The sequence below is a fragment of the Pyrgilauda ruficollis genome, unplaced genomic scaffold (assembly GCF_017590135.1).
Source record: "Pyrgilauda ruficollis isolate IOZ18807 unplaced genomic scaffold, ASM1759013v1 scaffold49, whole genome shotgun sequence".
NCBI lineage: Eukaryota > Metazoa > Chordata > Aves > Passeriformes > Passeridae > Pyrgilauda > Pyrgilauda ruficollis.
Genome location: NW_024526488.1, coordinates 3,949,744 through 3,963,767, shown reverse-complemented (window position 1 = coordinate 3,963,767; position 14,024 = coordinate 3,949,744). Strand labels below are relative to the sequence as shown.

Here is a 14,024-nt window from a genome sequence, read left to right as displayed (position 1 = left end):
GTGATTCATTTAGGTCTGTTTCAAATTTAAAAAAAAAAAAAAAAAAAAAAAAATCAACTTCAAACATTCTTCTGGCTTCTACAGAAACGTAATGCATTTTTAAAGGCCTGAAGCCAAGTCACACAGGAAATAAATGCTACACACAGACCTGGATGGAGAGAACATGGTTTAATTAAAGGCAAAGCTGATTTCGGCAGCTGCAGTTCTTGCACAGACAGACAGAAAACACAAAAAAAGCTTACAACACAAACCAGTTTCTGTTGGGGGCCCCTTCCCTTGCTCCTCCAGGTGCTGGAGGGCATGTGGGGTCAGACGCATCCCCGAGGCCGAGGCCGGGTGCTCATGCACAAGTGGAACGGTGCAGCGGGACCTGGCCGGGAGTGACATGGTGCTCCTGGTTAGCTCGTCTGGGGTGCAAGAGTCAGTGACGGTGCGGACACGGGAATGCCGCAGCTGCCTGGGCGCACAGCTCGGACACACAGCGGGAGGGCTGGAGGGGACACACACGGTGGGCTGGATTACCACCAGGTGGGAACTTCACTTTTTGGACTTGTTAAAGGAAATACAGCTTTGAAATGCAACACAGAACAGTGATGTTGCTCAGGTGGAGCTCGTAGGGAGCTGCTCGCACCCCCGAGGGTATTGGGTCTCCTCCGCCTTCCCTTTTTGTATTCTCTGGGGCTGCCCAGACTCCAGCGTCACTTCGGCTCCTGCATGTGCTTTGTTCTGCAGCTGAATTCTAGCCCAGAGATCCTGAATCATCACACAAACCCCTACTGCTAAAAACAGCAAATGGACATTGAGTCTGTTTCTGTAACTTTCCTGGGAAATCTAACAAAAACGCTGTCCTTTTCTTTAACAAAACTTCCAGTCTTCCTTCCCCCTAATAAATAGCAAATAAAACGTTTTTTTTTTTCCTTTTCCCTTCTGCACCTTTTCATCTACGAACAGCACTGCGCTGTTTCCATGTGTCCATGGGTGCCTTGGATTTGTTTCTGGCACTGAAAGCCTGGGGCTGCAGCTGGGACAGGTTTCTGCAGGCTGACCAGTGCCTCTCCGGGCGTGCGGATGCCCCATGCTGTCTGGGCTGGCTGTCGGATTCACCCAGCCCTGGTGGACCCCTGATTATTTTCTGCCATGGTAATGAAACTACGAGCGTTCAGCGAAGATGGGAGGATGGAGAGAGAAAAAACAAAACCAAACCGAAACAAAACAAAAAAAAACCCCATTGAAAGCTTTCTACCTACCTATTAAAATGAGTCAGGCTGTGAATGCACAGACTAGCCTGCCCTTTGTGGGGCTAGCCACTATGCTACAGTAAAATGTACAGGAATCACACATTAATTTAAAACCCCATAGCAGTTAACTTGCTTATCAGCAAAGTGCTGCGAGGCCCCATGTCACCCCTTATAGCTCAAACACCTATTGAGAGAAGGACATTTCATGCTGGAGTCTCTAACCCACCCAAAGCCTTCGGGTGAAGCAGTGCCAAGTGCCAGACTCTCTTTCATGAAACTCCTTTGCTAGTCCGGGATACAGAGCCCCACCTCATCACCACCCACTGTGACTGGAGCAGCAACTGGGGCTTTCATTGCTACACACTGACTATGAAGCACGTCCGTGTACAGAATTCAGTGTGATCTTACTACTGAGATAGTAATAAAGATGTTTAGGAGTAATTTCAACTACATTCTCAGTCAGCGAAGCAATCATTAATGGATTCCTATTGTATCTCCCCAAAGAGAGGAAAAGGATTGAGAAGTTCTCACTGGCTTCTCCCATCTGCCCTTTGCTCTCAGCTTTTACTTCCCATGTGGCTGGGGACATGCACAATGGAGAAGGTGAGAGGCGGTGATATTGGGTTACTGAGTGAGCCAAACAGCAGTTCCTCTCTCCTCCGAAGGGCCCGGGGGATGGGAGAGTTCCTGATGTTGTTTGCTTGCACTGCAGACGTTTTGTGCACACTCAGTGGGTTGGTGGAGCACTTACGCCCTCCTGACAGCAAGGAACAGAAGAGAGGGCTGCCACCTGCACAGGACTGTGTGTGCCAGTCCCACAGACCCAACATGCCATGGTTTATGGAGCCGTCGTTGCAAGGGTTGCCTCCTGTGTCTCAATGCGGCGGATTCATGGCACCTTGTCCGCGCTGCTGCTTCTGCTTCTGCTGCATCAACAGCTGCTCCAGGGCCGAGGGGCCGGGGTGCATCATGGAACTGGACCAGATGGACTAAAAACAAACAGCCAACACTAGCACCTCCTAGCATTACACAGCCCCTCTGCCAGATGGGAAAGCAGACACTATGTTGTGTATGCTCCCTCTTTATCACTCATACCTGGCTTATCACAAAAGTTAACCAGGTTCAAAGAAGACCTTCTAAAAAGAGGCTCCCTGGAAGAACTTTATCCTCCTCCAGAACCCTCATTACCATAAAAATTCATCCCACATTAACTAGTACTAATTTTAGACTAGTCAAAGCTAATGTTAGAATTTCTTCCAGTTCTGCCAGCCTGGGTTTGTTCCACAACATCTCAAAACCAGGAAGAACTGTAAATTTGTGACATCTTCCTGCATTGGTGACACCTCCCACACTGCCTCGTGTAAGTGAATCCACTGGAAAAACTCTGGGCTTCCAATTCTGGGCTTCTGGCACTGAACTCTGACACTTCCAACATGCTAATGCCCATCACTTGATCGTCCAGCCTGCAGACCCATCCCTAGGCACAGCCCCAGCCAAACCCACCTTCAGGCTCTCCATAAGCACAGCTGAGGAGTCCTCCATGGCAGGAGGGCCTTGGACTGCCCAGGTACCACTGGGAGCACTGGACTGGTGCCAGCTGCTCTCCGAAGAGGATGATGATGTTGTTGGGAGATAGTCCAGACCAAACCCTCCCATTGCTAAAATGGCAGAAAGACAGGTTCAAAGTGAGATGGCAAAACCAGGGCAAAACAAGCATCATCAGATGATGGAGTCTAGCTCCATGCTAACCTGGAACCCAGCACTTGCCTGGCTTATCTGTTTTCCAGCGGTCTGCGACTCTCCGGTCTCTGTTGTCTGGAGTCCCAATGGGTCCAAAGTTGGAGAAAGGAACAGAATTGTGGTTATGGGTTGGAGGGGAGCTTGGCAAGCTGCTGGGGTTGGAGGAGTGAGGAGACTGGCTGGCTGGTGTTGAATGATCTAGGGAATGCAAGGGAAGAGGAAAAAAGGTCAGCAGACAGCAAGAGCCTCCCAGTTTTGAATTTCTTAGTGCTGCTGCAAATTCCGCCATCACTCAGTTTGCTACAATGCTGAAGGCTGGTTTTTATTCCCTCCCTTACATGAGTGTAATGCTAATTCTTAAATTCTGAGTGAAAAATTTACAAGAACAGAATGACTGTGTTTAATGCTTACAAGAAAAACAAAACCCAGGACACCTCATGAGGTCTGGCTATGCAAAGCCAGTTTCCTCCGTGTCTCTTGAAGAACTTGTCTCAAACTAAAAGAATAACTGTCTCCAAGCTTGACAAACAATAGAAAAATTAGATTAGACCTTGAGGAGTTTGCAAGTTTACAACTTCAACTCCCAGGTCTGAGAATGTTTTACACTTATGTGAGTCTTAAAACAATTCAGACCAGAACCCAATAGTGAGCAAAAGAGGAGAGGGAGCATGAAGCAGGCTGTCCACAGGCAGAACAGAACAAATGAAGAGGTGAAGGGAGAGGGAGTTGAAGGCATGTGAGCCAAAAATCCTGCTAGAATAAAAGCACTTTGCAACTCCCTCCATTTCACCCACAACAGTTTTTCCTGGTTAGTTGCACAAGTCCCACCAAAGATCTCATCCAGTGAAGATGTTATTTAAAATCCACTCTTTTCTTAGATTCAACTAACTCCTCTCTCACACTCTTCTGGATTTTTAGTGAGAATAAAATTATGACAAATTAGTTATGGTTTATGCCCTTAAGATAATTACTAACAAAGAAGCTGGTTTGCTTTATGGGCTGCTTAACAGTAAAAAAACCAAACACAACAAAATCCACTACTGTTGTATTTTCCACTCTTCCCTCATACAGTTTCTTTTTCACATATCTGCATTATGCAATCTAGTTCCTGCTTTTTCCAAAAAAAAAAAAGCAATGCAAAGTATATGGATGTCTGAGTTAAAGCACTACTTGTCAGAAAACCAAGTTAAAGAGATTTCAGGATTTATCACATCCTACAACATTTATCCTGCTCAACTACTTAAATTAAAATCCAGGTTCTTACACTGTATTAATGACAAAATCCCCTCATATTTCTGCAGATATATAAAGTAAAACAGAAACCTTCAGAGATCTTGCCAAGCAAGCTCGGTTTTTTTTTTTTTTAATTTCCAGTTACATATAACTTGCAGTTGGTTTAGAATTAACCCAAATCCTCTTAAACCACTAGACACAAGAAATGCCGTACCAGGATTACCTGAGCTGGCTGGAAGGGATGGAGACCACGGAGTCCCTTCAAAGAGAGAATAGAGTGAAGTCTCCTGATGGGCAACTGAAGGGGTGACTTCTGTTTTTGTGCTGGTATTGATGTTTTTTCCATACACCTCATTGAACATGCTGTTGTTTGGATATCTTTCCTGAAAAAAACCCAAACAATATAAGTTTATGAGTTAAGCTTATTTCAAACACTGAGACTGTACAAAGGAAACAATTATAGGTCAAAATATTTCCTAATTCCTTTTTCACTTCCCAGCCCCATCTTCTTTGACCATTTAATTTAACATGAAGTGCATCACATTCTGAATCAGGACAGACTTCTTTCTCCTGGCTGGACTGCAAAGACTTCACAAAATCTTCAGATTCTCAGTACTCAGAAAAGTTCTATCAAGACCCTGCTCAATTCTCTGGAAAAGAACATGTAATCCATTGCTCTGGAAATAAAAACCTACACACCATAGCACCCTGAGATGCACTTTTTCAGTCAATTTCATGACTTCACTAAGAGCAAAGGGCCCCTGAACACAGCAAGATTCAAGAGTACACCTGCAGAGATACAGCTAAGATGAATTTGGGAAGAAAACTGATAAAGGGTTGATACAGAGTGGAATTACACATCAATGTGGATTTCTTTCAGGTTTTCCACTGTTTTAACCACAAGCTGAAACAGCAAAAGGTGTTGGACTCTGGTTCTCACTCACCTGATTTAGAGAAAAGCCACTAAGGGACAGGAAAGATGACGACTGAGACATCAGCTCTGATGGTTTTTCCAGCAGGGACTTCTTCAGAAACCAAAAAGGGGAAAAGTACAGTTAGTGCTCAGTGTAGGGACCAGGAGGAAAGTGCGTAATCAGAAACTGCCAAAGTGGTTTTGGTCACATCTACAACTTGTCTTCTAGCTCCATTTTAGCTCCAGCACCTTGGAGGACAGGGGAGGCAAGCTAACAAGTGCAAAAAATCAGTAGTTTTCCCACTACCTGTAATTAATAATCTACAAATCAACAAACATGACAGCTGAGAGTCTCAGACCCAGAACAGGTTTTCAAATGCAAAGTCTAATATTCTGATACATCTAAAGGGGAGACTCCTGCCAAAAATACCTTATGGTTGTGTAAAAACTTGTACAGGTAAGACAGGATCCCTCCCAGTTACACAAGGACTCCTTCAAACAAGATTAGACTCTTGTATGTGGCTACTGACAGAATATTTTTTCAGTTCTAAGAGCATCCATGCTGCAGAGATGTTCTTAAGACAGCGAGAGCAGCTAAGTGCTTTTTAAATTAGGTTTAGTAGTCCAAGCATCATTTAGCACTCTCTCATTTCTATTATAAATTACTTGTAGACAGGAAGGAAAAAAAATCCAACCGAAATGTTTAAAAGAAAGGTTCCAAACCTGCCCTGGACTTTTTACTTCCACGTAAAGATATTACTGACCATGACCTTTTTTCCACATCTATGCCACCTCCCTCTCACACAGTTATTTCCAGCATAATATTTCTCGTCTGTTTGGTTCTTACTATGATTAAGGAATGAAAAACAGTGTCTCTGAAATGAGCCTATTCAGAGGAAAAATACCTAAGTTATCACTGACAGAAGCCAAAGAAAAATTACCAAGCTTGGCTGGTAGACAATGAACATCACCAAACCTAGGATCTGCATCACCAAGCCATAGAATTAGTAAAACCGTAAGTAAAAATGTGTGTGAACCAAAATAAAAGCTGCAGCCTTGTTACAAATAAACCCCCTCTTGCACTCTCACCGGCTCAGCATGTCAGATGTTTTAAAAATTTATTATTCAAACCACAAAAACCAGAACTAGCATCTCTCTGTCTTTAACCCAGCCACAGTACCTGGAATATTTTTGCTTTCATCCCGCAAACTTAAGACAAACAGCCTCATTTTCTTGGCAAGCAGCCCCTAGCTTGTTAGATTTTCAAAGTGACAGCTCATTACTTTGAAAGCAGGTTTTAAAAGACAGACAAAATTCCCACTCTGCATATCCACACGCCTTGCACAGCGAAGGATTTCCTTCCATTTGTCAGCACACACAACAGCAGGAGCTTCAAAGGAAGCTGCTAAAGCAGCAGCTATTAGTTTCTTAGCAAAGTTATCTAATGAGACAGAAATGAGTGTCTTTTGCGACTGGCTCCTTGGGATGGCAGGTAACATAACTGAGGAAGAGACTTACTCAGAGATTTTGAGTAGTCCCAAATAATTCTTTGTTACAGCTACTAATCTGAATGAGTATGATTCAACGAACATGCTTGTAGCCACAGTAGAAAGGCATGCTGCACTTTCAGAGGCAATTTAAAAATTCAACAGCTCTGAGACCCCCCAGCTAGTGAACTAGGAAGGTTTTAATACAAAAAAAAGGTAGAAAAACCCCCCCTCTGTCAAAAATGACTGTATTTCTACAAGAATTATTGTGTATTTATCCAGTTAATTGCTATTCTCTTCCAAAGCCATCCTTCTTTTTTAAGAATCTCTTCTGTATTGCATAGGGCAGAATCCCCCTGCCTCTATGGAATTTTTATATGCAGATTATAATCACAGAATCCTATCACAGAATTGCAGAATGGCTTAGGTTGGGAGGGACCTCAAAACTCATCTTATTCCGCCCCACTGCCCAGGAACACTTTCCACTATCCCTGGTTGCTCCAAGCCCCATCCAGCTTGGCCTTGGACACTTCCAGGAATGGGGCAGCCATAGCTTCTCTCCAACCTCACAGAGAAAAATTTCTTTCTAGTATCTCATCTAAACCTATCCTCTGTCAGTTTGAAGCCATTCCCCCTTTTCCTGTCACTACACCCTAGTTCTGATGACTCCCCACAGACCTATCAGTGCCCCCCCACTCTTTATTACTAAACCCATACAACTGCAGAAGAGCAAGTGCATTAAATGATGCATCATGATGCATCAACACCTGTGGACTGTACTTATAAATACCCCACAGTTACTCTGATTTCTGAACAGATTAGCAGGCCTGGATTCAGCCTAAAAGCTGTAGTTTTCAACCCTGTGAAAACTAGCTCAAAGGTGAGGCAGGAAAGTAGACAGGAGGTATGGGGGAGAGAAAGGAATTTCATATTTCTTATAATTTCACAGAAGAAAGAGATGCCAGTTAAGAGTGAGAAGCAGCAGAATTGCATCAAATACATACAAAGAGGCTTCGTCCAGGAAGAGAGGCGAGAGGCCCCAGCAGAGCTGGGTAAAGATCAGGAGGATTAGAGAAAATCAGCTCTTCCTCCTCCTCCAAGGCAGCCAGACTCTTTAACAGGTCCGGAGGAAGCAGAGGGGAGCTCTTGGGGTCCTAGTGACAGAAATGAGCACAGTGAGACAACAGAAGGCAGAAAGAACAGCCAGAGCGGGAGAGAGAACAGCAAGAGGAAGGCAGAAAGCAGCATGCAGAGGGCGAGGTGAGAATGGTGCTGAGGCACACACTGAGAACTCTGAGCAGACACAACCGCCAGCCACGCGGCCAAATGCGCACGGGGACAGGACCACGCATCAAAGTGACAGCAGGGAGCTTCCACCAGCAGAGCGTGTGCTTCCCCTTGCACCCGTGCCACACACGGAACCTGCTTCCATGTGCAACAAACAAAATCTTATAATCATTCTTCTACAGCTGACCTGTGAGTAATTTAGGTTTCAAGCAGAATTATGTTTGCATCATCTTCTTTTCTCTGCTTGTGGAGTTTAAATCCCATGAGACTTATTTCCACTGGTGATAGCTGCTATGCCAATGCACAGCTGATCACCCCCTGGACCAGTAAAATCTGCTCAGTGCTGGTCAGACTGCACATCTTTACTTTTGTGAGGGATGCTTAAAGCACAAGCACCACAGGCACAGCACTTCTTTCTGCAGCACAATGTACTGGCACCTTGGCAAGGTTTCCCTTTTAGGAAAGAAGACCAGGCTTTGACCCTGTCTCCATCTTAAAACCACAACCTGACAGCAGGGTAGTACTGTACATTGTCTGTACATTGTACTCCTGTACATTGTCTGGCTTTTCTCTCGGAAGGATGAGCCAAGTGATATCAGCTGACCTTCTCCATGTCCTGAGTGCATTTACAGAGGCACACCCAACCAAAGGTTTAAAAGGCCTCTGTTTAAGCCTCCTCATAAACATCACCAAAGCACTCAGAGATGACTCCAGCGCTGTTAATAAATAACAGAGACTGGTGGGTTTATAAACACCAACATGAAGCATGATTACATGAACAGAAGTAAAGTATTCCATTTATTGCAACTGGGAGCTAAGGAAGCCATTTAGCTCTCTCAGCGTGGTGGGATTTTCAGGAACAAACAAAAAAATCCAAGACAAGACCACTGCTACCATCCTTGATTGCTCAGTCTATTGCAGCCTCAGCCATTCAATTCACTATAGCAGTTTAGGAGTTCACCTATTCACTAGGAGTGCAATTATTTGGGCGGCTTTTACGGTTTTCACCAGCTGCAGACAAGAATCTTCCCCAAAACTATCAGCTGCCATGTTTCTCAACCTGGCAGACACAGCACAGGGATGGATGTCGCATCCATACTGAACAAGACTTACATCTACTTGAAACCAAATCTTCAAGAGACTCATACTACACACAGCCTACTAAAATGGGGAATTCATTACTTTGTCCTGGAACCCCAGGTACTGACACTCAGGTCTCTTCTAAGTTTACATTGACCTACTTGGGACCACAGGGCATTCCTGAAACAAGGAAATGCCAAGAGGTGCCAGGAATACCAGAGCTTCAGTTTTCCCCACTTGCAGCACGGGTCTTACCTCAAAGGTCATCCTGGAGACAGCATCCTGCTCGGAGCGGAAGACTCCCTGCCGCTTCCCCCTGCGGTCCATGCTCGACTGCTGGGTCATCACCCTGTTGTCCGTCATGCCGTAGGAAGAGTCCCAGTAATAATCTGGCACCTTGACTTCTGAGGGGTTCTGGTTATATGGCTCCATTGGGAAAGGCTTCATTTTTTTCTCCAGAGGTTGCTGTTGCATCACAGGAGGCTGTAATGACTGTTCAAAGAGTTTGAGAGGGTCCTGGGCCTGCAGGTAATAGGGCTGCTTTACAGACATGATCTTCCCCAGGGAGCCTTGGACTTGAGGGGGGTTCCAGAGCTGCTTCGACGAGTCTGTCTGTGGATACTGAGGCAGAGACACAGGATTTCACCAGCAGGGAGGAACAATTCATGTTACCTGAATGCCTAACTCCATCCAAGCTGTCAGCCTGGCTCATGCATGATAGTAAATCAGAATGTTTGTGGAATGTCTGTGTTATTCATCAAAAGCCATTTCCATAGGCATCTAATGCTCTCTAGTCAAGCTTTAAAACAACAGCCAAGTATAATCCTTATTCTATCCAGTACCTTTTAACCCAAAAGCCTACAAATGAAACCTTTAGTAAGGTACTGAGCCAGCATTTTGCTGCCCAGAACACAAGCAGGGTCTCACCATTGGGTCCAGATTTGTCAGAAGGGAGATTTTCTCCAGCACAAGGTGAGCAAAGGAACTAAGAGCTGTAAGGGAACTGACACTGCAACCAGTTAGCCAAAAGGAGAGTGCAGGTGGAGGTTCACACTCAGTCCTCATCATTCACACAAGGAAACTAGAAAGGCATGGGACAGACATACCACCTCCATACCTTGTCTGTATGAGAAACACAGAGCAAACAGACGACAGAAAACACATTCCATTCCAGTACATACCTTCCTTTCAGTTACAGCATCACATGTTCGCACCCACTAAACTTCAGCTCATTTTCAAATTTGCCCAGAAGTTCACAATCAAAAAATTCTTTAATGACAATTTTGAAAAGTAATCCAGGAAGACAAGTCTTGAACATTGCCACTTATTTTTAAATAAAGCCCAGCATACAGCACAGGCCAAGTTTACCTGCTGGAATCCAGAGTGGTGTGGCGGGCTCTTCCCCAGGCCCTGCACAGCTTTCGTGGGGGACTGCTGCTGCTGCTGCTGCTGGGCCAGAGCTTGGACCTGTAACTGGCTTGCGGACTGTGCTGTTGCCTGAGCTGGTAAAGATGAGAGGGGTTGCTGGGAAGGAGGTGGTGTTTGCTGAGGTCCCTGGGTCATTGGCCCTGGTCCAGAGGGCCGTTGCTGGCTGTAAGGAATGTGGGACTGTTTCCCACCTTGCACCTGGTTTCCTGCAGGCGAGTGAGCTGTGGGCTGGAGGAAGGTTCCTGGGACAGAAACACCACCTGGGAAGGTGTACCCCGTGCTCATGGAGAAAGCCACAGGAGGGGGGACAACATAGGTTGGAGGAGGAAATCCTGGAAAAGATAAAAAAGTGCATCTTTGCACAGTTTGACAGAGCATACAACTCCCTCCACCAAAGAAAACTTTTAGTGGGGGTTTCTCTTCCTATTCTGTTCATTTAGGAAAGGAGGCACCAGTCTGCACACATGCACTACAACATCATTCCTCACCTTGGCATGTGCATGGCTATGATCACACAAGAATTCCAAGTTTGTTTTGGAGTTTTCTTGCAATATTCCAGGGACTGATAGCGGTCAGCATGGCAGTATCTGAGGGTCATAAGCTTCCACATCCCTGTGTTCCCTGCCCCCCAATCTCCCTGCTTTTTCTAATCCCCACCACCTATTCCCGTCATTGTTCTTGGGTTTTTTGATGCTTTACCCCCAAAATTTCCTCCCCTTCAAACACATTTTCAGGAACTAAACTTCTGCAGGAACAAACAGAAGCAATCAATACAGTAAGTGTACTGCCTTCTCTCAGAGGATCACCAGTCTCTGGATCAATTTAGAGAGAGACAGATGGTAACCAAACAAATCCTCATATCTGTAAGATCAATTCCTTCCCTGTAGTTTACACTGAAAAGCCAGGTTTGGAGGGCAAGCTTTAATTCTGTCTCTCACAGGTCAGATTTTATGCTGACTTTGGGACAGGGAAGATGCCCATCTGTCTTATATTGAGGAGCTCCATGTAACACGTGCAGGGAAGACAAAGCTTCCAGTTATTCCAAGAGCAAACGTGGATAGCAAGGTATGACAGACTCCATAGCAAAATGGGACATACACAGCAGCAACAGCAACAAGTAAGACCACACAAATTACAGCTTCAAACATGAGCACCACTACAAAAGAAAGTGAGTTTTAAAGCAAGCAGTGTGACTGATCTTTTGTAATGGAGTCTGAAGCACAGGGAATGCTTCAGAAGCAGTGCTAGCAGAAAGCTTTGTCATGTTCAGACTAACTACAGGAAGGGCCTAGCGTGAAGTTCCTTGATCTCACACCCACTAAACCAGAAGGCAGGTGGCAGATTTCATGACAAACCTCGATTCCAAAGCATAAGGAATCTTATTTATCTCATTTTCATTCTGCTAAGCCCCTTTTTATTACTTGATAAGATGTTCAACCGGAAAATTCATGTTCTTTAACAGAGCCCCTACCTTCCAGAGGCTGTACCAACCACTATTACAGGATTTTCTTCAGTCAACAATAAATTATACTTCAAAAGAATCATGCAAATTACCTGGCCGGCTAGGAAGGGGAGGGAAGGCTCCTGGGTGGTGAATAGGGATGAACTGGGAACTGCTGGCCTGGCTTGGAGTCTGAGTTACAGGTGTTTTCCTGGCTTCAGATACTGGAGTCTTCCTCATCTCCGTCTGGGATTTCACCTGATGCAAAAGAAAGTATGAAGAAATTAAATGACTTGTCCCAAATTTCCACATTAACCATATAATGTCTTAAGCTTAAACTCTCAGATTGTCTGAGCAATTATTTTCTCCTCCCTAAGTAACTGAGAGAAATTTGGAACACAGAGCTCTCTTCACTGACCTCAGGCAGATTACCCTGCATGTCCTCACGCACTTCTCACCTCACAAAAGCACTCAAGGATATTTACTCAGAAGATGCAAGAGGCTCCTTCTCTAGCATGAGAGTGAGAAGCAGACATAGTATCTCACACCATCCAAGGAACTTACCATGCTGCTCACCTGCAGTGTTTAAAAACAAAAAGTGCAGATGCTACTATGCTTCTCCTAGGGCACTGGTTCAACCTAAGTTATGCTACTTACCTGCAGCACCTTAAAAAACAAACACTGCCACATTCTTCCTGGGGAGCTCTCTCAGCCTAATCCATACGGTGATGTATAAGCACAAACTCCACACTATGGAATTCTTTTGACCCAGAGCATACAAGACAAACAGCAGAAGTGCTTCACCTCATTCAGTTTCCTGTGTAACTGCGGGGTGTTATGTTAAAAGAGCTGCACCAGTTAAAGGCAGAGAGAAGAATGTAATGTAATGTTTACCTTATTCTGAGTCTCCCGCGGTCTGGGTCTTCCTGGGGAGGAAGACAGAGGGGAAGACTACTTTCCCTTTCTGTTCAGCTCGGCAGAACTGCCTGGAATGCAAGATGGAGCAGGCAGGAAAAAGACAGCAAGCAAGGAACCCGGGCAATACAGAAAGGGCCCAGGAGCAGACCTGACACCAAGCCTCAAAGGTGAGTGAAAGAAAGGGTTGTATCAGGGATCAAATTAAAAAAATCCAAACCAAACAACAACAATAACCCCCACACCGTGATTGTGTGGGGTTCATTTAGACATTTAGTGCTGCTGAGTTGAAAGGCATTACAGGACAGCTGTTTTCTGCCAAATTACAGTAGTAAAGGGATAGATGTATTCATATCCTTTCTTGAGTTCTTTTTCAAATTGAATTTCCCCATTTAAATTATGGGAGTGTAGGGTTCTTTCTGCATTTGTAAAATTGTGAGATTTGGGTGGATTTTTCATTTCCCACTAGAAAAAGTCTGGAGGGAACTCCACCTCAAGGTTCTGCCTGATGCTAAGCACCATGAACAATGCAGGCCCTTGCTCATGCTGCATCTCTTCACCCTCCATCACATTCAGCATATTTAACTTACATTGTACTGTCCCTCTTCCCTCCACAATAAGCCAAATATTTTTATAACCCATATCAAGTACTATGCATTCTTTTACAGAAATGTTGGAGAATTCAAAGACACTCTTCCTGCCATGGCATTTTAAAACTTGAGCCCTATCCATCAAAAACTCAAGTATTGCTATGACACATTTCCAGAGGATGGCTTCCAAAAGGCCCTGTATGATTTACAGTTAACTTTACAAAAACATAAATTACTAAAATTGATTAATCAAGACAAATTTCAGTTCCTTCCTTGCCTCTATTTGACATCACATCAGAAGTGTCAATGCTACCAAATATTTACCCCCACAATAGCCCTCCACAGTGCTTGGGAGAGGCACCATTTTATTACAGGGACCTCTTAAGAGTATGCTACACTTAGAGTTAGTCTGCACTAAACTTCCTTGGCTCCTAACATTATCTTCCCTAGAGAGCAGAGAGTCAACCCAGATCACAACCTGCCTGAGTACGCAAGTGTCCCATGTATCTGCAAAGCAGGACTGATCACTTCTGTACCACATTCTTCACATTTTTGCAAAGTAGGAACTGCAGCATTTAAGCTTTTGAAGGCAATGAACTATGTAGGAAATAAAGCATGAAATTGTCAGGAGTGCCAAAGCAGAGCACAAACAGTCCATCAACTGGTATGAAA

General features: G+C 44.6%; 1 protein-coding gene across 5 annotated transcripts in view; it reads right to left on the bottom strand.

Moving 5' to 3' along the window:
* Positions 1 to 153: 153 nt before the first annotated feature.
* Positions 154 to 14,024, bottom strand: part of SMG7 (SMG7 nonsense mediated mRNA decay factor) — a 51,171-nt gene continuing 37,300 nt past the window's right edge. For 3 of the 5 annotated variants that reach the window (XM_041479569.1, XM_041479571.1, XM_041479570.1), the window contains 9 exons: positions 11,961 to 12,105; positions 10,347 to 10,738; positions 9,234 to 9,599; positions 7,616 to 7,765; positions 5,156 to 5,236; positions 4,435 to 4,594; positions 3,006 to 3,176; positions 2,742 to 2,896; positions 154 to 2,227 (listed from right to left, as the gene is read on the bottom strand). In XM_041479569.1, the coding sequence (XP_041335503.1) occupies positions 2,114 to 2,227; positions 2,742 to 2,896; positions 3,006 to 3,176; positions 4,435 to 4,594; positions 5,156 to 5,236; positions 7,616 to 7,765; positions 9,234 to 9,599; positions 10,347 to 10,738; positions 11,961 to 12,105 (1,734 nt within the window). In that variant the 3' untranslated portion in view covers positions 154 to 2,113. The remainder of the gene's footprint in view (positions 2,228 to 2,741; positions 2,897 to 3,005; positions 3,177 to 4,434; positions 4,595 to 5,155; positions 5,237 to 7,615; positions 7,766 to 9,233; positions 9,600 to 10,346; positions 10,739 to 11,960; positions 12,106 to 14,024) is intronic. The other 2 variants (XM_041479572.1, XM_041479573.1) reach the window with 2 other exon arrangements.